Consider the following 22,976-nt stretch of genomic DNA (forward strand, 5'->3'; position numbering starts at 1 on the left):
AAAAGGTTTTTTTTCTGTAGCTAGAGAAGGGGGCTCACTCTCTTCAGTCTATCTTGATTTGCCTGCAGATGACAGATGCCATTTTCAGGTCCAACAACCATGCTGTGACAATATGAATGTGAGCAGGCTTAAATTCTTTTCCTTTGAGCTTAATAACAGCAGGTTAGCTTTATAATTGCAGATAACTTCCCTTGGATTAATTAGCATCCTTATGAATGTTGAAAACAATATCCTATTAAGTTAGATTTATTGCTTTAGGCCTTACACATTTAAAAAATAAATTACAATTGTTTTCCTCCCTATATCAGCTACAGTCACCAAGATTAAAACAAACGACAAAAAAAAGATACAGCATAAGTAACCAGTCAGGCTACATTTTCAGAGAGAGTCGAAAAATTTATTGATTTCCTCTTCGTAGCAAAAAAATATAGGTTTATTGAAGTATTAATAAAATTTAAGTTGACGTATGTTCAGTCATGATTAGCTCAACAAAAGTCTTGTATGAGTCTTGTTGATCGTCAGCCATTTAAAGTTTCAGAGTCATCTGCTGAAATAGTCTTTGATGCTCCTTTTGCTCGGGCTTTGTCCGACCATGCCTTGGTGTTGACCGCAGCTGTCTTCAGACGGGGAGTCCTCCCAGTCGTTCGCAGCCTCCAGTAAAATCGCTTCGTCCATATCGTCATCCGCAGTGAAAGAACTCTGGAACATTTCCATGATGCTCCTCTGCTTAGGATCCTAAAGAGCAAATATGGGGTTCATCACTTCATCTACAGACTCACTAACGATGCAGCTAAAGCAGGCATGCTCTGCTGCACTGGATAGCCTTGCTTTATGGTGACAACTTTATTGATGTTAATGTGTGAATGTCATTGAAAACATGTAAAATAGTTTGAAATCATTTACTTCTTACCTTAGAGTGGAAGCTTGCGTTGACTGCTTTGTCAGAGAGGTTAGACTCAGACAGGCCTACCTGCTCCAAGACATTCATTTTGGCCTGGATCATTGGCCTGGATCAATACATAGTGAATGTATTATAATGGAGCAGATACAGTATAATAAATGACTCGTCACGATATGTCTCTCAGAAAACCAACATTAACTCGACCTCACAGAGTCGGCTTTGGCTCATTGGCAAAGAAAAAAGGCTAGAAACAGTGTGGACACTGCAGAATTTGGTAATGCTGCCCACTGACTGACACATACCACAGGTGATCATCAGCAGTTCCCTTGGCAACCAGGTAGTGAATGTTCACATTGCTGGTTTGTCCAATACGGTGCACCCTATCCTCTGCCTGAATGAGAACCTGCAATGACAATAAAACATTCCAATTCAATGGAGCGATTACATTTTTCATAAATATATGGAATGTGTTCCGTCTGTATTCAGCTGTGGTGACCCCCCCCTAAGGACGACTGATACTTTGAAAAAAAATCTATATAATCTATCATTTAAACGTATAATTCACCAGCCAGGAGTTCAAATTAAAGCACCATTCAAATGACTGTTGGAGCCTAAGCTGTGGTTAATGAGAAAGAGAACAGGTTGAGTTCAGTACTCTTTATGGTGCTATCACAGAGAATAAAGCTGTCAGCATTATTTTGACCTTTTCCTGTAAATTAGCATTTTTGGAGAGTAGTGTGAGATTTGTCACGTCTGTCACTGCTAACACCAGGGTTGGCATGAGGGGTGAAGGTGTCGAGTAAAAAGCCACCTCTGATATGTTTGAGTGGAAGTTTTTTTTCCATGTAAATGCTTTAATTGGTATCCCTCGTCGAATGGGGAAAACAAAATCTGCTACAAGAAGAGCTTGTATCGTCTGTGTTGTCCCCTCTGCCCACCAGAAGGAATATACTCTTTATACCATTCCCGTTGCAGATGTGCGATAAGTGATTTGTTTTTGTTCACCTGCAGGAATTATTTATTTCAAGTTTCTTTTTGACTCCTGAGATAAGTACGTGTTTATTAAGCGGCTACATGTTTCACTTCTCTCACTGGCAACGTTGTTCTCTTCTCAGTTTGTCATTTGGTGTCCGCATGTGGTCTAAACAGTTTCAGAGTTTTTTTCTTGAACAGCTGTCTGCATGGTCAGACAAAGGAGTATCTAATAAAGTGACAATAGTCCAGAAGGGAGCTGAAAGAGGATAAAAGAAAAAAAAGGTTGGACTGAAACAAAGTTAGAGTCCAAAGCACTAGTGAAGATATATATATATTTTTTTTTTTTAAAGAAAAGAAAAAAGAAGTACTCACACGGAGTATGCAGTAATTTGTAGTGAAGACTTTCTCTGGCTTACCCCGGGGTTCCAAAAAAGTTCGGCAAAGATCACGAGGTCAGCAGAGTGCAGTGTCAGACCCATGTTAGCCGCAGTGATGGACAGGACAGCTATGCAGCTAGTGCTGGAGAACTGGAACTTCTCGCAGAGTTGCTGCCGCTCAGCCGATGGAGTGGTCCCGTCTATACGTATGAAGGCAGCATTCTGAAGAAGGAGTTATTTGAAAACTTTGGAAATGGTTTAAAACATTATGAAACTCCAAATGATCCTTTAACACGAACTCTTCACACTCGGAATGGCTTTTAGTCGTTGGGCCAAAGTAAATAAACTGAATTTACAACCCTTCTTTGTAAAACCATATAAATGATAAGTCAAAATAGTAAAAGCTTAAATGTGCTCAGCACTTTTTTTCACATTTATTCCCGAGATAGCGATGAAACTTGACCTATGATTTCACTTCAACTCCCACGCAAGAGCCAGTCTAGTTTCAAAAGTCAGATCGACTCTTTAAAGCCAGCGTTAGATTTCAGTGCCTCTCAGGCTTCTGCGCAGTGTGCTAATGTACTCACCTTTTTTCCCAGTTCACTGGTGATATGATCCAGTACTAACTTATGATGAGCAAACACTAGAAACTTCTCCCTCCCGCACTCCAGCATGTCTGTGATGTACTCCCTGGTAGTGACATAGAGAATACAGCTCTCAAAGGGAAGAGTCAAACATTCAGTTTACATGTGTATTTATCACAACGCTTTCTAGTTCGCACAAATCCAGTGCAATCACAGCGCTCTGACAAAAGACTCAGATTCATTTTGCATTTTAATCTCAGTGCTCATCATATTTAATCTGATTTGACGTACTGATCCCCACCATTAGAGGGTCTGTACTTACATAATCGCTTGTAGCTTGGCTTCAGCTGTGTGGTTATAAAAGATGAGCAGGGCCTCCTTCTCCTCCTTTTTCTGAGAAAGGAGATAAGAAACAGTGCAAGATAAGAACTGACAAGAGATCCTTTTTGATGATTGGATGTGACTGCCACTACTCGGAGGAGCAGTGTGATTATGAACCATCAAGCTCAGCAGCTCACTACCATCTGAGGGGATGAACACGAGTAAAATAAGGCTCAATGGAGTCCTCTGGGTTAGCTTAAAAGCATGTTTGAAGACTAAAAGGACTTCAGCAGCCGATCGTCTTATTTTTATGGGTTTAAACTAAGGTTCTTTATTGGATTAAAATACTTTGATTAATCAAAGACAAACCATTTCAAAAAAGAATATATTGTTGTATTTCATCTTTATAAAATGAGAGAATAGCAACACCTGTAGAGACTGATTTCTTGAAGTTTTCAAATCCGTCTTTGCGTGTGATTTTTTATTATTATTTTTTTTTTAAATTGAACTTACATTGTGGTTTCCATTGGCTAACTGCTTGGCAGCAGCAGACAGAGCAGCCTTGGTGCGAGTGCTGACACCGTCTATAGTCACAGTGACCACCTTGCGTTGTTTGGAGGGAAGCTGAGAGAGGACTTCGGACTTGAGGCGACGGAGCATCAGACACTCCTCCAACAACAGCTTCAACTCTCCAAGGTTCGAGGAGCCCGAGTAATCCCAGCCCCAAGTCATCTGGGTAGGGGATACAGAAGAGAGAGACAATTACTAAACAATAGACTTGACAGGAAGGAGGAATGAGGAGACAGACGAAATGAGATCAAATTAACAGAATGTCAGCCAGCACCGTACCCCTTTCTATGCCAAAGTTCTTTCTACTTAACACATGGATTAGTTATAACAAGCCTGAGACTAAACTTCAAAAATGAAAAGCGCTGATTTCAGTCATGAACTGGAAAAGCTTCATCAGTATGTGAAGGCCTTTTTTTATTGGATGGACTTCTATGGGGGTGGACCCCATTTTTACAGGGCAGCTCACAATCTCCAACTTCTTAGCTGGATATTAGTCATCAAGGCCAAATTAAGGCTGTAATTGGTCTTTAAATCATGCACATTCAAAACCAGAAAAAATAATTAAGAAGATTAATTGGCAAGAAGCAGACTCACAGAAAATGGGATGAAATATCGACCCACTAAAAATAGTGCTAATACTAATCAGAGTAAAGGAATGTGTCGATGCCTAAAACATAACTGGTTTAATTCCATAGGCTGCTCACTTATGTATACTTCCTTTGAACTGTAAATGTCATTATGTGGGACTAATAAATCATTTCCAATCAACCCACTTTAAGTCCTCTGATGTCTACCTGAACTACAGCCAATAGCTCAACAGTATTAGGAGTCAATCTTGGAAAGACTTCAGCTACCTGTTTAGCATTGCAGTAGCGCAGCCCAAAATCATGGAAGCGGGGGAAGAGTGTAGGCCTGACAGCCAGGATCTGGGTGTAGAGCTCAGAGGGTCTGGACATGGCGGGGGTCCCGGACAGAAGAATCACTCTCTTTGCTGCCTGAAGATGGGAGGAAAAAAAACGACTGATCAGAGCACTGCTAAGGATCAAAACGTTAAACCTGCCATGTTGCCTCTTTAGCTGGTTAGTGGATCCACTGCTTTACAAGAAAAGTTCAATGAACTGTCTGGACTGTTACATGCAAAACCTGGAAAAAAAGGTAAACGTCTGATTGGTGACCTCGTGAGAAGGAAAATTGGTCCATGTTTAATATGAAAGCTTTTACCTGAATGAACTGCATCTTTACACGTGCTCGTGATCTTTCATTTTGTTGTATTTTAAAGGGGTATAAAACCAAATAAAACGTTAAATAGAAGAAGGAGGAGTACCTTCAGGAGAGGCAAGGCTGCCCTACAACGAGCAGTCTTCATGTTCTTCAGAAAGTGAGACTCATCCTGCATAGAATGACAACATCCCAGGGTTATTTATAACCTACAGTAAAGGTTTGAAAGTAATAGATACTGCAATGGAGAGCAGCCATTTCTAAATACTGGCACAGTTGAAGCGCACAGCTGACCATGATGAGAACACTGAAGGGGTTTCCTGGCAGCTGCTTGTCCATCCTGCTCAGGAGGTCGTAGCTGATGATGTTGACCGAACCAGACCGCAGATTGTCTTTGGCCTTCACCACCACGTTGATGCTGTCAGCACTCAGGGAGGGAAGCCAGCGCCTGAAGGCCTTCAGGCAGAGACACTTAGTCATGTAAGACATGCACAATCAAAACTCACCAGAATTATAATTTCAGGGTGTATTTTCCCTAACGCCAGGAGTATGTCGGACTCCAGAATTTCAGAAAAAAAAATAATTCAAGAAGACGTCTGTGACTGGTGGCTGGTTTACATGTTAGTAATCACAAGCAATCAAGCTGAACTTATTATAAAAGAGCTGATCCTCATTCAGAAAACATGGCCCAAATGTTTCTGACAATTTACTTACTTGCTCTACATTCTCCTGTCAACCTGGCTTAAATTCTCAAAGTGATGTCTATTTTTTACAGCAGATCAGTCTGAACGCAGAGCGCTAACCGTGCAGATTATATCAGAGCTTGACTGACTAAGGGTCTTTTCAACTGGTAGACATTCTGTAACTAAACTCTCCTCTGTGTTTCTAACTTCTGATTGGCTGACTGTGTTTGATCCGCGCAATCTATTTCGAGAACAGCCTGTGTTGTCTTGTCAATAGACAGAAGGCAAAGGGAGGATTCTCTGAGAATGCACTGCTGCCAGAAAAGTGGAGTATAGATGCTGCAGAAAATGAGAAAGACTCAGAAATAAGTGAGACCCAAGATGAACTCTAAAAGGGAAAAAAAAAAAAAAAAAAAACTGGGACATGGAAGGAATAACATTTCAATAACCCAGAGCACAGGGCCGGAGTGTTTTAGACAGGCGTCGACAAAGTCTCAGATTGTAAATGAGCTGGAGAAACTACATACCTACATATGTCCAGTTTACCTTTCTACTGTATTATTAATCAGATTAGAGTTAAAGAAATAATACAAACTATGAAACTTTCCAAATCTAAAAGAATAACTGATATGGATTTCAATCACAAATCAACCCAGGCTGAACCAGTGAGACAAATAAATGACAGCAATTCATTCTGATATTTTACCCACTAAAGATAAAGGAGAGTCCTCTGGGACTTTACTCGAATCCAGAAAGCTTTAAGTAGGAATCAGTGTTTTACTGTGTTGGGCACAGCTTCTGTCAGAGGAGGATGTGCTTTAGAAACCGCCTGCAGACTTAATGCTGACTGATAAAGACACCATTAAAGAGAAACAAAGCGATAATCTCCTGACTCCTCTAAGTAAAAAGCTTTTTTGTCAGAGGAACAAAACTTTGATAATTATTTTTTTTTTACCTCGGCCCAGGTGAACCGCACAGAGGAGGGAGCCACCACCAGCAAAGGCCACTCGTTCCTGTAGTAGTCGGCTATGCAGATGGCCTGCACCGTCTTTCCCAGGCCCATGTCATCAGCCAGGAGGAGGCGGCCTTGTTTTGACACTGCAAAACTACAGAAACACATAACATGCTAATATCATAATGACGTCAGAAAGGCCTTTTTCACTGATCAAACTGTTTGAATCTAAAAACTCACAGTAAAATCACAAATGTTTGGCATACAAATACTGAATAATCCTGATTAGTCTCTTCATCTGCACAAGACTGTGCACAATAGCTGCCTCATGGTTTTGAGTTACCGACTACAGAATGCAGCGAGAGCACTAATGGCTTTCATAAGGCACCCACTTGACTCCCTCCCTCTGGAAGGGCATGAGGCTGCGGGTGAGCGAGGGGTCGATGGCGGAGAGGTCTGCCTCAGGGACGTCTAAAGACCTGGCTTCAGTCCCATCAAACCTGGCAGAAAACGCCTGGATTATTGCCCTGGGAAGAGGCTCCACCTCCACTGCTGCTATCCCACTGAGAAGATCCACTGGGTGTGGAACAACGCACGGTCAGACAAGATGGCAAATGTTACGGAGACAAACAGAATCACAGAGATAACAGCAGCCAGATAAAGCATATGTTGTTACTCACTGAGTCTCTTGTAGTCTTCAAGGGAAAAGCTCCACTTCCTCGTTTTCATATCTGCCACAGAAGAAAAACAAACCATATCAGGAGCTGAACAACTCCGATTTAAAGAGGTCCGAAATATTTCAGAACACTTTTCTTACCATAATTCTTCGTCGGCATCTGCTTGAACGCTGCAATGACATCGCCGTGGTAACCGATGTCGACCTCAAACTTGGTCTGAGACACCAGGATGCACTGGCCCTGCAGAGCAGCTCCAGGTTTCTGCCAGCCGTTACACAGCTTGAGCAGGGCCCCGATCGCTGCACCGTCACGAGCCCTGCTGGTGGCTACACCAACGTCCAGCGCTTCCATTCCCTCCAGAGGCCTCAAAGACACAGAAGGAAGAGAAGCTGCTTCCTCCACTGAGACAAGAGGTGGATGCAGCGGCAGCCCAAGAAGAATACTCTGTCACACATTCAATTGAAGATTTTAAAAAATGCATGCTTCTGAGTAGTATCCTAACATTCATACTTAGGTGTTGGTAGTCCTCCAGGCCGAAGTTCCACATCTTTGTGGCAGGGTCTAAAGTAGAACAGAATATTCAGTATCCCAAAAGGCTGTGCAGAGATAGACACGAATAAGAGAAAACAGAAAGAACAACTTTGGAATTAAAGAAAGACGATCTTGCTTCAGATTATTACTGAGTAATCACTGTTGGGCAGTGGGCCCATCAGAGAATAAACCTTCATAGAGGCAAATAAGGTGGTGAACAAACACATCTGGAATGACCTACACAAACACAACAATGGACATCATGTTCCTCACACCTTCACACTGCCTGGGACGCATGAAGGATTTGTCAACATTTCCTTTAACAGATAAGGATGCTGAAGTTTTAGTCAATGGTCACAGTTCAGTCATTTGATCATCTTTTATTGCTTTTTTTGTTCTTCATGTGATTGGAAATGGGTAAAAAAAAACACTGACGCTCAAACTGACGTTAAAAGGGGAAGGCTAACTTGTCAAATCACAGTTCTTGTGTAACCTCACTGTGTTACCTGCAGAATCTCTAAAGCTGTAGCTCTAAAAGTAGTCTACGTATTAATCACAGGGAGCGTCTGAGTGACATCACTGCGTTTATTCTTTTTCTTTATGCACTTCAAACAATGGCAAAAAAAATCTGAAAACATGACCCAGAATGTGATTCATTTCTGTGACACATGGTCATGCACTGATGAAATGACTTTTTTTTAGTTTCACTTATATCTTGATTTGGGTTAGAAAAGTTTTCAGAACAAAGAACATTTCATAAAGTTGCCCAAACAACTTTTTTTTGTTTTGTTTCGTCTGTCAAAGCACTTTGTAAACAACTGTTTAAACAGTGCAAGTTTTTATTTGATATTTGTTTGCAAGTCAACTGCATCCAATGACCGGGTTTATGTAAAAAGGGAAGAAACTGTCAATACATTTAAGTCTTATCAGTGCAAGACCTACGCTGACTATTTCAGACAGTTTGTGAAATAATCACATCAGCAAAAAGCTACTCATTTGTGTTTACATATTCTTATTTGTTTATCACTTTCTGTTTTCCATAGAAGTACAGTTGTCTTTACTGGGGATGTAAAAGGAAAATATCAACATTATAAACATCAAGACGTAGCTGAAACATTCTACCTCCACTCTGAGGATACTTACCATAGTTCTTTGAAGAGATGGATTTAAAAACTGCAATAAGTTCGGCATGATAGCCCACTTCTATTCTGAAGCGTCCCTCTGTGTGAGATACACATTTTCCTCTTACGGAGATGGCAGGCTTCTTAGCAGGTGCACCATTAAAAGTAGAAGAGTTGGCAGGTTGCTGTGCCACGGGGCTTTGGGCAGGTTTGCTTGTTTGCTTGTAGAATGAGCCAGTTGCTCCACCAGAGTTATTTGAGACAAGGTTAGGCTTGGGATGAGCTGGCTTTGCACCAAAGCTTCCTCTGCTCACATGTTGACTTGTTGTCTGGGGCAGGGGGTCGATAACTTTCACCTAAAAAAAGCAAAGTGTGAGGATTTAGTAAACAGTATTAAAGTTATTTTTCTTTTAATAAATTAAACATTACAGCACAAATCTCACCTGTCTCGAAGTAGCAGAGTTACACAGAGAACTCTGGTTGATTTGGTTGCCCGACAACTGCTGATGGTTCATGCCATGATGTGGATTTTTGAGGCCCTGCAAGTCTTTTTTGAAAGGTGGAACAAACCGTTTTGGTTCTGGGGCAAAGCTGGGCGTTTCCCTGTGATGTGTGAGGCATGGTGAGTCTTTTTTTACAGGTGGAACAAACTGTTTTGGTTCAGAGGTAAAGCTGGGCTGTGTCAGGGTGGCACGATCCCATGCTTGTTTAGGAGGGCACACCTGTACTGAACTACTGGTGGAGACTCCTGAAGTCTGCTTGTTGCTGCTCATATTCTGTCCAAGTCTTTGGGCTCTTCTTTCCAGTGCCCTCTGTCTGTTTTCCTCGATCTTTCTCCTCTGCTCCGCAGTCAGTTGATTAGACATGATGACAAACTCTGCTGCGACTAACGCCAAGTCACGACTTTTGAGTCATCAAATTCGTATAATACTTCACACTCAGATGTAGCAGCGAGATCTAGTCGCCCACAAACTAGTTTGTCCTTTAGCAAACAGCGCGTGCGATGAATGCAGGTTACCCTGCTAGCAGCGGAAGCTAACGTTGGCTAGCGAGGGCGGAAAACATTTAACAGCAATATAAATCGAGTTAATGCTGGACAGAACATAACTAAGACTGAGATCTATAAACGTTAAATGTTACTCAAATGTGTACGAACGGAGCAGACAGAAATATCTCACGCTAAGTTGACAGCTTGCTTGTTTGTTCAAAGTAGTGTCTGCCGCGCAGGAAGTGACGTTAAAAAACAACCAGACACGTGTAAGTGGCGGTTGCCTAGTGATGTGGAGGTAGAGTCATAGCAACAAACACGAACGCTTTCATATTTAGACTCCAGTATATGGCATTAACCTTAACAACTACACGTTCGTATTTCACATTACTTTCGTTAGTACCCGTCGTTATTGAGCTTTAGGTAGAAATGATGCAAACGTGTTCACTAAATTGAAGGTAAGGTTGATGTTGAGCCAGAAGAAGTTGAATTTAATACATCCTTTGTTGGGAAATGGTACGCTACCCTGAATGCAACGTCAACTTAGTCTGCCGTTTAACAAGGAGATAGGCCTAATACTAAATACAAACATGCATCATTGTTGTTAATGTTATTATAAGAAAGCAGGTTTGCTGATAAGGCCGAACGTGTACTTTACTCAAGCTGGAATTTTAATTGGACTTCTACTTGTCCCTTTGCACTTTGATATTGCTTTACTTTACCTCATTTAAAATCTGAAAACATAACATAGTCGTTATTACCATGTATTAAGTGTGCCTTCTAAACAATGATCTTCAGATGTTGTTTGTAGTCCATTAACAATGTTGTAATGCATAGATAGTTTGTGTAGTTAATTCAAAGAACTCAATCTCATATTTGATTAATTTACCCCAAAAGTTAGACATTGTGCTTTATGTAGATAATTCTCATAATAAGCGCTCTATTTTTTACATTGTGATATTGCTTTAGCCTACTTTAGGTGGCCTATTGTTATAACTTGACTAAAAACAAAACAAAACAAAACATTATGCAAGATCTTAAAGACTCATTTGTCTTTTATCCAGCTGAATCTTTTCGAGTCTTCTTTTCTTTCATGATAGATGAACTCTGAAGAGTTTACACTATGTGTGGGAAATTGTGATGGTCAGCAATTTATAAAGACATCATGATGACTCCAGTAAGTCAAATACTGATCGGATAGAGATGATATTTATCTATGGAGGACTGATGTAGACAGCTTATGAAAATAAAGAGTTGGCTGCAGCCTTCCCTAGGTCTTACATTATGTATTTAACTGTGTGTTAACTTTAAGTGTTAAATGAAGTGTTTTCTTTGTTAGCTGCTTAATTTGAATCTGGGCTGTAATTTCTCCTTTCACTCTTTTAGACATTACACGTTTGAATATTTAAGCCACTGTTAGCTTGATTGGTATTTGTGCCAAGCAAAATGACGATATTCAACTGAGCTGTTATCAATAATGTGTGTTTGCCTTGTGCTTGAATTTTTTCATTTTCTGCTTTCGGTTTGCATGATTAAAGGAAATACACATTAATGTCGCCTTTAATGCATCGACTCTTTCTATAATGATAGATGGCTTGCCTTGAACAAGTAATGAACCGTTTCCCTGTGTATTTGTCTCAGTCCACAGTTGTAGGAACGAGTGAGCTGCTTGCATCACCGTGCGCTGGTGACGTGTGGCGTCTGGGAGCTGTCCCAGGAATCATGGTGCTGAAGCTGCAGCACCGATTCAGCAGCCAATGATCACATGAGAATCCGGGGCTACACGGATGCTTTCACTCAGAGCAGGACGGTCCGACAATCGTGTTGGATTGTAGAGGAGATTTAAACCCATCGGCTTTTTTTTCTCCCTGGACGTGGACATTCGATAATTGGGGGATGTAAGCTTCACACAGACTTGCCAGCGACCTGCAGTCTGGCTGGAGATCTATGAGAAAAATCCCGAAACTGTGAGTCGTAGACATCGGGGTAGCTCGCCAGGTAAGACAGATTTCGCCTCCTAACATGGCACGCCATCGAATGCCTTGAAAGCATTTGGAGACTTACAGTAATCTCTGCTGATATCAACTGTGTGTTATGCATAATGGTCTGTAAGAACGTTTGGATTTTAAGAGTGAGCGCTGACATTTATTTGTTGTAGTCCGTAACAGTCCATTGTACCAAAGGCAGATGTGATTCTTGGGTTTCTGGCTCGTCGTGAATCTGGAGGGAGCAGCCTGTCGAGATAGTTTATGTTGTACAGAGCTGCGAGACTATTAAGGCCATGAAATGACAGTGGGCACAGAGTAAACAGACCACAACCTTATTACTTGAATGCATATTCCTATCAATCTAACATTTGACTTTCCTCTTTTAGCTGTTCCATTTATTGAACCTAATGGCTTCAGACACTTGTTTGCATCGATGGGATTTATTTGCCTTTTGGATTTACATTCTGGAGGGACGGTAATAGAATACTTTGAATTATAACATTTTAACAAAGACACATAAAGTCTGATTTAATAATAATTTAAACAAAAAAGAAATCGCAGGAAAACAGACTTCCCCACCCCTCCACATATGAACAAGTGTTTGCTCATGCCGGGGACACATTCAGTACATGCTGATTTCGTCCAGCACCTTTGCACGGTGCTGTGAGTTTGTGGCCGGAGACAGTCTATTGCTGCAGCCAGGGCATGCTAAAGAGCCGCTGCTGCGTACTGCTCGGTGACCTGAGGGTGCTCCTACTCGGGCCACCGGCACCACCAACACCGCTGCCTCCGCTGACCCCCATGAGCAGCCAAACTACGGAAAGCCATGAGACAGGCGTCAGCGTCCCCGACAACAACAACACGTTAACGCGGAGCCACCAGCACGCAGAGGACCGCGCTGCCGCCCCACCTACCGCGGGAGCCACCGGGCCACCGGGTGGAGAGCGAACGGTGTCGGGCTGGGTGGATGCTGCAGAGCTGTCAGCGGCCCTTCGTGGCTGCAGCAGCTCCTCTGATGACTGCTCAAAGGGCAAACTGGAGGAGAGGTTTTCCCTCACCAGCTACACGGAGAGTGGCTTCAGGACGCCTGTGTGTCGGATCTGCTTCCAAGGACCAGAACATGTAAGTCAAGGAAAAAAAAATGTTTTTCCTAAATCTCAATAAAAGATATGTCTTCTCATCATAGAAGTTTAATTTGACTCTTACACCTCCTTTAGCTGAGAGGCATCTATTTTTTTTCCATTAATGTTCAAATGAAATCCCCCAACTCATTCCACTTCAAGCAGCTTAATAAAGACCAAACTGGTGATTTGAATATTCCATCCTAAGATTAAAAAAAAAAAAAAAACTCCCTGAGAGCTTCTGGTTCTTACTCTCAGTTCCCCTAGGCTTCCTTTGACAAGCTGCTGTTTCAGTGAGGACAATAGCTGCTGGAGAGCCATCTGAGCAGGGATCCTATACTGCATCCTGCAGTCAGTGCTTTGCATGGCTTAAAAAGACAACTATAGCTCGCAGTGGGAGGATAATGAAAGACCTTATCCCCATTGTTGACAGGTGTGAGGATCCACCAAGATGCAGTAACAACTCATTATAGACAAATACTGTGAATTCACAGTGACACATTACAGGTGTGGAAAACAAAATGAAAAAAAAGATATCTTTCACTTTCAGAAGAAAAAGGTAAAAATGATAATGTGCACAGAACAGAACGGAAAAGAGCAGCAAAGCAAATCCCACAGCGTGCCTCTGCCTTTGGGGCCATATCGATGACAATGTCCCACTTTATCAATCAGGAGAGGAAAAAAGAACATGGTTTAGGTGTGCAGCGTTAAATAATATTACATTTTAAAGGAGAAGCTTGCACAAGTGGCAATTTACAGACACATTAGTTACGCTGCTTGACAGAGCCTTCCAAACCACATTGACGAATATGTCACACCTTACCAATTAGTAATGGAGGGAGGGACGTTCGAAGGAATGTGAACCGAGATAACTGAGGTGCAGAACATAACTTTTGTATCTGGCAGTCCGTACTGATGGTTGCTTTTTACACAAGCGGCATATAGATGATATCATTTCACGGTCATTGCACTGTGTATGGCCTATAATCTCACTATGTTTCATCAACTAATTACTCCAAGAGCAACTCTGTGCATCAATCCACCTCTGAGCCCAGACTTTGTAATTATAACTGACATGGGGCCTACTTAGGAGATTGAAAACAAGGCCTGATCTTTTTTCCAGAAACTCCACAGATAGTCAGCACACCGCAGTGCATATAAAGTACCGCCTTGAAAAATTTGCAGTATTTCCCATGGCCTCCTCCAACTCGTCTCATCGATGCCTCCTTGAGACATTGCAGCTAGTCAATAGCACTTGAATTCAGGCCGTCATATCATTATTCAAGTTCTTATCTATCAGCGTTCTTCCTTTTCCTGTCATCTCTGCCGTTGGCTTGGGTGACGTCCAGATATGGATCTGCTGAGGTGTAAATGGGTACGAGGAGAACGAGGCTCCATTTGAAAGGGGAGATGAGTGGACTGTGTCACTTTGTGATACAGGCAGCGAGGACATTCGTTATCCTCTGTTCTCTTTAAGCCTTCATGTTGTCACATAGACCAAGGCAGCCAGTATCTCATTTGACAATCCACGCCCAAAATACGTCCTTCTCCGAGTCTGAGATGCTCAAGGAAGGGAAAACTAAAGAAGGGAGCAGAGGCATGTCTTTTCTTGAGCATCCCCCAAGAACAAGACATGAGGTCTGTGACAAAAACAACCAGTGAAAAACAAATGTACTCTGATGATTAAATATGACATCAAACATTGTAATAACTCTGCATAATCAAGCTCATACTGGTTCTTTGAGGTGCCCTAGTATTTTTCCAACCAAATTGCTGTTGTTTTTCTGGATGGGCCATGCAGATTTTCTCGCATAAATCATACAAAACTAAAGACAAAATCATGCATTCAAAGGTCTGTGAGACAAAGTTCAGGTAAGCTATTCCACCATATGTTAGCACAAATAAAAACGACACATTTTCTTATTACATCTAAAGGTCAGAATGTACAGGTAAAGAATGCAGCAACTAACACGTTTATATGTACAGTAGAGATTAGTTTTATGATAGATGAGAGAAAAAAAAAAGGTTGACCAAGACGTTAATGCAGACTCCTTCTGTACATGCACACATTGTAAGCAGTATAATGAACAGCTAGCCAATTTCAAATGAAATGACAAAAAGCAATATGTCTTTTAAAACAGTACCCGGTTATTCATGTATCTTTTATAGGCAGCTTGCCTCAGGATGTATTTTAACCCGTTTAAGGTCAGCGAGACGCTTTGCAGGGGCATTTGTTTCATCTAAACTTGTGCTTTCAGACTAGATCATGACTTGGCCCCTCGGAGAATAAGCGTTTCCTCTGAATCACTCAAGAGATTTTCAGGAAATCGTCACGTAGTGCACAAATGTATGAAAAAAAGATTTATACAGAAACGTAAAAAAAAAAAAGTATTTCCCTGCATGTGGCATCCTCTCCTGAAGTGTCATGCACTATTACATCCAAGTGCCCTTTAGGGCCGATGCTTCTCCTGTCCTGTCCTCACTTCAGTGGCATGTTGAGAATATGTGAGTCCCTGCTGCTTTGAAAAAATGTTGGCTTGTCCCTCCTAAATCACAACACAGATAATGCACTTGCACAGAGTGTTTGTCTGAAGCACAATGAGAAGCCTTGAGGGGTCAAGTTAGCATCATTCTTTCTATATGGCCCCACTGTGCAGAGGCACTTTGCTCTCCTTATCTACCATTGGATGCCTCCTCTGCCATTTGTTGGGAATAGATTAGATCAAAGTGACTTAAGCACACTACTTTTTTATCGGAGAAGTCATGTGAGGTGTTAATTCCTAATGTTAAACTTTAAACTCACGTAGCTCCTTTATGTTAGGACTCCTAAAGAGCCTGTAACTGTCACTATAATGATTCCTGTAAAATAAGCAATGACTAGCACGCTCCCAGCAAAGGTTTTATTCATGCTCGTTACAGGTAAATCACTTTGAAATAATATCACTCAACGTCATTATTCTGATGACTCAATATGGCAAGTTCTTATAGAGGAATATATGAGGCTGTAATGTAATGTCAGTGGCTAATAAAAGAGCTTCATTCAGTTTCATTGGGAGCTGGTTTATTTAACCTCAATTTCCCTTCTTCTTTGAGTTAATGGGATCCACGTTCATTGATTGCAGATCCTGAATAAATGTGAATAGCGATCTCTTATTTAGTGTCATGTCATTATGTGCATTGGGAGATGAGCCAATCACTTCATGAGATGCACTGAGGTGTTTTGAGGAAAATGGAGATCAGAGAAAGGGAATATCTCAGCCAAGCTTTCATACGCTTTCTTTTTTTTTTTTTTTAAAGACATTCTTTTGTTGTGTTATTTTTTCAATGATATTTGCTGTTTGATCAACAAAAGGACATTTAGTTATCACTTTCTGTATGCGTGGGCTGTAATGCCACATTTGTTATCGCTCTCTCTTACTCTCTCTCCAGCCTCAGTTGTACTGCACTGATCTAGGTTTCAGCTCTTGGCTGCAATCAGCCCAGTCACAGTGAGTGGTCTGAGTCCCACTGGACACGGCAGAAGTGTTCTACTGCTCCTGCCAATACACTCCCACCCTGGCCATCTGTAGACGGGCCTTTTCTCCTCCTCCAGCTCCCTGCTTTCTCTTTCTTCCTCCTCTACTAAGGGCACTGCTCTGTCTGTCAGACATGTCAGCACAATGACAGCATGGACACATCATTCTGAACTGCGTTTTGCCTTTCTTTCTTTACTTTGTAAGCCAGGTTCAGGGAAGATAGAGACACGGTTCATATTCAATATTGAATTAAAATTACTATGGCTTAGAGAGTATAAATGCCTCAGATTATAGAAGAGAGCTCCCCTGGCTAATTTATTTTTCTTTCACTACGGGACTTTTGTTCAATCTCATTAAGATTAAAGTTTATATACAAGAAGGTCCTGCTTTGAGTTTTATAGATCCAGGTTTCTTTAACTGCAGGTCAAGACCTTAAAAGAGTGCTGGACTATCGTGTGGGTTATCATATCCGATCTGACATGAGTAGTAATATATTTTAATGAGTTCTGGGCCCAGGGTTAGAGCTTATAAATCTCATTTGTTCCTCGGGCAAAATATGGCTTTAGAATATTTGCTGGTTAAGGATAGAGCTGAGTACATACTGCTGTTAAGTAAAAAAAAGCTCTTGATGCCAAATTGAATACATTTCTTAATGTCACTTTGGTTGATGTGTCTCCGTTCACTGTTAAACCTTGGAAGACATTGTGTCACATTAAAAATCCTCTTCCTCTTTTTTATTTGTGCTGTGTCAAAAGTATTTTTCAAGTGGATGGCACAAGCTCTTCTGAACATCTTCTATAAAATACAGATAAATATAGATTTGTTAATCCAAAGAATATCTGACTTTTACGACTGTAACTCAGTCTTTACATGTCCTTATAAAGGGTCGATCAGACAAAGACATGGTCCACATGCACCTAGTTCTCGGCTTCTTAACTTTGATTCCTTAACACTGTTTTCAAAAATTCGAAATTAGAAAGCGCTGAATTAGCACGTAATTGTTTAGGGCCAAATGTCATCAGTATTGTCTGCCTGTTGTCTCCAAAGTATTCTACACATTACAAAGCAGCACCTAAAATCTGCCAATTGTTGCCGTCTTATTCACATATTGAACCACATTGCAACTCCACTGTGATTCCTTGTCAGTCCTTTTAAAATGTCATGTTTCTTTTCCTAATTAATTGGATGTCTTATGTAAATTATTTCAAATTAAATTGTTGATTAAAGGTGCTGTTGTTGAAAATAGCTTTGGTGAGTAAGACCCCTTTTGTAAATTTATTTGCACAATGCACTTTAATTCAATGAATAAATATTGTGTTTTAGATTGAGGGTTTTCATAATTAATTATTTATTCATTGTTTTAAGGATGGGGGTGTTACAGCTGTATGTTCCCTCTCTACCTTCTGTTGTCTCCGGTCCAGGTTGTAGCCACTGAATGCCCAACGAGGCTGACCTGGCCTCAGAGCTTAAAAGGCCTGTGCTGGCTTCAGCAGAGGGAGGCATTTGGAGTTGGGACTGTTATGATTCTCAGTCAGGGATTGTGTTTCGTCACGTCAGTCTTAGTTGATCATTGTTTTCATTTAGTTTGTGGAATCGTAATAAATCCCATTGTTCAATTCAGTTCAATTGAACTTTATTTGTAAGGGCCCATGTACAATTAAAACATAAATGTAACCGTTTGATTAGCCTTAGGCTTAGCCTTAGGCTAATATACAGCTGCAGTCCTTTGGCAGGTTTGACTTTGTTAAGGTGTTGTGTGTGTGTTTTAACGATTTAATTTGTGGATTGTTGTTAGTCCCATAGATCCGCCCTATGGTGGGGTGTAAAAATTTACCAACCCTTTTATGAGGATCAGTTTGCAAATAAAAAAGGAAAGCAGGGATAATAGATGAAAAAGAGTGGACATGATGTGTTTCTTCTGAAGTAACATATTTAGAACTATGAAAAAATATTCATGCATATGTGACAGCTAAATTCCCTTCAGCAGCTGCAGTGATAGAATACCTTCAGCACAGTATTTTGCAGCTTTGTTGGGGTTTGCTCTCTGACAGAAGCTTCAGTGACTAATCCTCCTCTTTTCAAAGCTACTGGTAATCAAGCATTGTGTCTGTCAACTAGGTGTTAGGCAAAGCTCCCATTTCACACCTGAACTGGTGTTCTGCTATAATGTGACAGTGCTGCTTGTACACTGTGTGTGGTGTGTGTTTGTGTGTTTGTGTGTTAGATTGGCTGACTGTGCATGCAAAATCTCTCAGAAAAAAAAAAAATCAATAAGTAAGCACAAAGAACTGCAAAGGAATAAAAATGTATGCTGTAACCTGCAGAACATTGCTTGAAAAAAGGGGTTATTTGCAGGGGCAACAGAAAAAAAAACCTGTCAGCCGGTCGATGATGGCTGAAGGGATATACTTTGTGAAGCCAAAGGCAAACATCCTTAGCAATCTGTTTCCTGTGTTTGCTTTATTCCGTTGTATTCTAGGCGCCTCTAGTGCAAAATGTAAGCCAGTGTGCATTAGTGCAGAACGTCTCTTTATTTTCATCACAGTACTGCATGGAAAGCAAATGTCATGTTCCCCACCAGCAGCACATATTCTTCAAATCCGATCTGTAATCAATGTCTAAATGGAAGACATGTAATTGTGTTTTTTAACTGAACTCTACTGGGGAACACTCTGCTCTTGGTTTGCCTGTACTGACAGGCTCTGCTTCTGTCCGACAGGGGGAGCTCCTGAGTCCATGTCGGTGCTGTGGGTCAGTACGCTGCACCCACCAGCCCTGCCTCATCAAGTGGATCAGTGAGAGAGGATCCTGGGCCTGTGAGCTCTGCTACTACAAATATCAGGTCATTGCCATCAGCACCAAGAACCCACTACAGGTGAGCGCTTGGTTTAGAGGTCTGCGTTTGAGATATTTCAAAGGAAAGGGGTCTCGTGAAAAACAGTGATTTCAAGTCCTTGGAGTGTGATAAAAATGTAGAAGAGAAATCCATACTGACATGGATTTTTTCTGGATTTTTAAGAGTGTTTTGGCAAATTGGAGGATAGCTCCAGGCCCCCCTTCTCTGGAAGTCATTTAGAACCATTTTTGGTTTTCATTTCAAATTTAATTTGGCACAATACACCATTTTTCAGGGATCACTCCACTGTGACTCTTGTCATGCACTGATGATAAAAAGAAGAATTCAGCATAAAGGGAATGATTCTTGAATTAAACGCGCCTTTTTCCGTCTGATCTCTACAACAGACAGATTACAGAAACAGCTTTTCTCTCCGTTTTTAGACAATGGTGACATGATCGGTTCCTTTGTGATTCCACATGGATTTTTGGGGGGGAAGTTTCCGTCAGGCAGCACTGATAGATGAAATGCTGTCTCCTTTACATATCTGGAGTAAACTGTATCATCACCTAACCTATAAGTTATGGTTTGAAGATGTTAAACAAAAAAATGAATAAATAAATAAATTTATTAATTGAATAAATCAAGTGTTTTGTATTAACGTATACTTTTTCATCTTAATTTAACAGTTTGGGAATGTGATCATCAGCCTCATTGAATTAGAATACGGATGTTTTAAAGGGTGCTGTATTTGTGAATGATTGTACCCATTGATGTGTTTCTCTTTTTCTCCTTAAACATTTGTTCTAAGCCTTGTCATACACTGTGTCTTTGAAGTTAAGAGAAAAAAAAAAAGAGCTTACCTCGACAGTGGTCTGTGTCTCCCTGCAGTGGCAAGCCATCTCGCTGACAGTGATTGAGAAAGTTCAGATAGCAGCAGCCATCTTGGGCTCCCTTTTCCTCATGGCAAGTATCTCCTGGCTGGTGTGGTCGTCTTTCAGTCCGTCCGCCCGTTGGCAGCGCCAAGATCTGCTCTTCCAGATCTGTTACGGCATGTACGGCTTCATGGATGTCGTCTGCATCGGTGAGGTCCAATGTTTGTTTTGTTGAATGTTTTTTTCTACTTCTTCTTTTTGTAACTTCACTTGGAAAGACTGTCGGTAAACACAGATATTTATAACGTGTGCATCCAGTCTGGTTACATTATTCTGGGGTTCATTGTGCATTCAACAAGCAAAACAAATAAAATGCCAAAGGCGTTCAACAGAATCAATAATCATACCCACTGGCTGAGCACAAATTATTTTGACTGCTGTGAACTATTGATGATCAATACAACAAATCTATAACTAAACCCAAACTAATTCATATCCATATTCACTATGTGGAGTCTATTCAAGACACACCGGCTTTAAATTTGTATTGCACAAAACATTTGTTTAAAAATCACTAAACAACAGTAACTATATCAAAGCGCATGAAATGCTGAAAGCTGTCTGATCTATAAAACATGAGTTCTGTTTTTGCAGTTTCTCGAGTGGTTCCTGTCGAATAAATTACAGCCTGTTCCTCACTAGAATAAAAACACGACAGAGCACAAAATTCAGGAGCGCTGTGAACACCATGGTACACTGGCATAGCACACGAGGGCAAATAGGTGCAGTAACCATGTTTTGGATTTGCATAGTGTCAGCTTTAGAACTCTGAAGAATCCGCTTTAGCCTGCTGTCCTCCTCTACAGCCCGGGGGGGGGGGGGGGGGCACATGTTTAGAAAGACAGTGTGATGGCATCTCACATTAGGAAAAGTCTAAGTGCCGCAGCAGCAGACAGGGGGATGAGAGGAAAAGCAGATTGATTGTCTCCGGTTTAGTGGCAATGAATGACTGCCGAGTCATTAACTCTGCTCTTTACAGAGATTAACTTGTCACCTGGCAGACGTTAAAGAGCAAAGCCTCGACTTTCCCTCGTGCACAAAGTTGGAGTGGGAGGGAAACGGAGCTGATCAGGAGAGACCAGCTTTTGTCAATGAATGGTCTAAATATAGAAGATGGTGGGAATGATTAGATTTCCATATTTAGCAGTCTGCTGCCGATGCCATTTTCACAAAGTAGCAGCTATATGTTAGCTCTTAGATTTAGAGCACAACTTTGTACCTTAACACAAATAAAATGCATAACCACTTTAAATCCAAACGCTTTGTATATGTTGTAGCAGTGAAGAGGGGAAGATCATCATCAATATCAAATAGAAAAGACGAGAAACTATTCCGTTCTTTCAGGACTTCCCTCTACAGTACATGAAAGGACTGCTGTAAAATGTTGGGGTGAGAGCCTCTATTGTCACAGATGGATTTCAATTTTCCAGATACGAAGTTCAATGAAACCAAATCAATAAGCAATTTGAAACTTTTGTAAACTGTTATCGAACAATCCCAGGGATTGGATCCATCATTTTTTTTCTAACCTACACCAAAAGCGGTGAGTGTTGCTGCGTCAGAAGTTTTTCCATGTCTACAATTTTTCAAAGTAATAGAGATCTTATCTCATGGTGCAGTACTTTAAAGATGAGTTGTTTTGTGCTGCTGCTCCCCGAACTATAACTTCCTGCAGGCTTTAACACAGGGAATCTACCACTGCAGAGACATGAATCACTTTGTTGTGTCATAAAAGTCTGCTGCCAGACACTGACATTGTCTAATTGATGCTCTGATCTCCACAGCACTAATTGTCCACGAGGGACCCTCTGTGTTTCGAATCTTCCACCGCTGGCAGGCCGTGAACCAGCAGTGGAAAGTCCTGAACTATGATAAGTCGATGGACTGCGGCGACCTGAAGGACCCCGTTGTGGACAGGACTCTGTCTCAGCCCAGCCCGGGCTTTCAGACTGGCCTAGGTGTGTCCACCTCCACCTCCTCACTGATGGTGGTAGCCTCTACAGCCGCTGGCTCCACTTCTACAACCGTGGTAACGGCAGTACCAGGAGGACTGGGAGCACATGTGGACCCAAACAGCGGCAGCACAGTGCCAGACCAACACTGTTCCTACAACATCCTCCACCTCCTCAGTCACCTGAGGCAGCCGGAGGTCCGCAGCCAACCCAGCAATAGCACAAGAGAGCTGGTCATGAGAGTCACTACAGTCTGAGGAGTCAGTTGAGGCCTTATCTCACACGGGGGTGAAAGATTTACTAACCAGCTGACAGTTGAAAAAGAAAAAAAAAAAAAAAGTCTCATCTTGACTGCACTGGATTAATACCATTTTGTTGTTTGTTTGTTTCAAAATGCATCTCTGCTGTCCATACATGGATTGAATAAAAGTCGAAGTTGTTTAATTTGCAGATTGGTTTGAAAATATTTCTGTCTGGTATTAAAGTTAAATAATATTTGCCAACATGTGCAGAAATGTTCATCCCTGACCTTAAAAACTCTCGACGGTGACGTTTAAAGGTCTCCTTAAGAGAGCTTTCAACCACATCTCAGGAGCCACCTCAGCCAGCTTTATTCAATGACTGAACATGTACTGTTGAAAAGTCTATTTTTGACTACTAGAATTGTGAACAGGAGGACATCTCTCTATTGCATAACAATGATACAAAAATAACTGTCGAAAGATCCGAGA

At 41.3% G+C, this 22,976-nt stretch overlaps 2 protein-coding genes and 1 long non-coding RNA gene across 3 annotated transcripts; 2 read left to right on the forward strand and 1 right to left on the reverse strand.

Moving 5' to 3' along the window:
• Window positions 1–411: 411 nt before the first annotated feature.
• smarcal1 (SWI/SNF related, matrix associated, actin dependent regulator of chromatin, subfamily a-like 1) lies at window positions 412–10,153 on the reverse strand. The gene is made up of 17 exons (XM_079357391.1): window positions 9,354–10,153; window positions 8,933–9,266; window positions 7,769–7,819; window positions 7,399–7,659; window positions 7,262–7,312; window positions 6,974–7,157; window positions 6,585–6,735; window positions 5,241–5,402; window positions 5,053–5,118; window positions 4,583–4,723; window positions 3,672–3,890; window positions 3,160–3,230; window positions 2,841–2,943; window positions 2,293–2,475; window positions 1,204–1,304; window positions 911–1,007; window positions 412–735 (listed from the first exon to the last, which is right to left on the reverse strand). The coding sequence occupies exons 1-17, from the start codon at window positions 9,774–9,776 to the stop codon at window positions 541–543; spliced, it is 2,793 nt and encodes a 930-aa protein (XP_079213517.1). The 5' UTR covers window positions 9,777–10,153; the 3' UTR covers window positions 412–540.
• A 42-nt stretch (window positions 10,154–10,195) lies between these two features.
• Window positions 10,196–12,413, forward strand: LOC306832591. Its single transcript, XR_013780251.1, has 3 exons — window positions 10,196–10,356; window positions 11,540–11,896; window positions 12,273–12,413. It is a non-coding gene; the product is annotated as an uncharacterized lncRNA (long non-coding RNA).
• Window positions 12,414–12,418: 5 nt separating this feature from the next.
• Window positions 12,419–22,695, forward strand: LOC306832590 (E3 ubiquitin-protein ligase MARCHF4-like). Its single transcript, XM_079357394.1, has 4 exons — window positions 12,419–13,008; window positions 19,242–19,397; window positions 20,250–20,442; window positions 22,078–22,695. Exons 1-4 carry the CDS (start codon window positions 12,592–12,594, stop codon window positions 22,500–22,502), a joined length of 1,191 nt encoding a protein of 396 aa, XP_079213520.1. The 5' UTR covers window positions 12,419–12,591; the 3' UTR covers window positions 22,503–22,695.
• The last annotated feature ends 281 nt before the right edge of the window (window positions 22,696–22,976 follow it).

This window comes from Symphodus melops (assembly GCF_947650265.1).
Source record: "Symphodus melops genome assembly, chromosome: 12".
Classification (NCBI taxonomy): domain Eukaryota; kingdom Metazoa; phylum Chordata; class Actinopteri; order Labriformes; family Labridae; genus Symphodus; species Symphodus melops.

Coding starts and splice junctions, on each gene's coding strand:
- LOC306832590 (XM_079357394.1), top strand. CDS start 12,592: ATGCTAAAGAGCCGCTGCTGCGTACTGCTCGGTGACCTGAGGGTGCTC. Junction 13,009..19,241: donor GCTTCCAAGGACCAGAACAT/GTAAGTCAAGGA, acceptor TCTGTCCGACAG/GGGGAGCTCCTGAGTCCATG. Junction 20,443..22,077: donor CATGGATGTCGTCTGCATCG/GTGAGGTCCAAT, acceptor TGATCTCCACAG/CACTAATTGTCCACGAGGGA.
- smarcal1 (XM_079357391.1), bottom strand. CDS start 9,776: ATGTCTAATCAACTGACTGCGGAGCAGAGGAGAAAGATCGAGGAAAAC. Junction 3,891..4,582: donor GCTACTGCAATGCTAAACAG/GTAGCTGAAGTC, acceptor TCCCCTACCCAG/ATGACTTGGGGCTGGGATTA. Junction 1,305..2,292: donor AACTTTTTTGGAACCCCGGG/GTAAGCCAGAGA, acceptor TTGTCATTGCAG/GTTCTCATTCAGGCAGAGGA.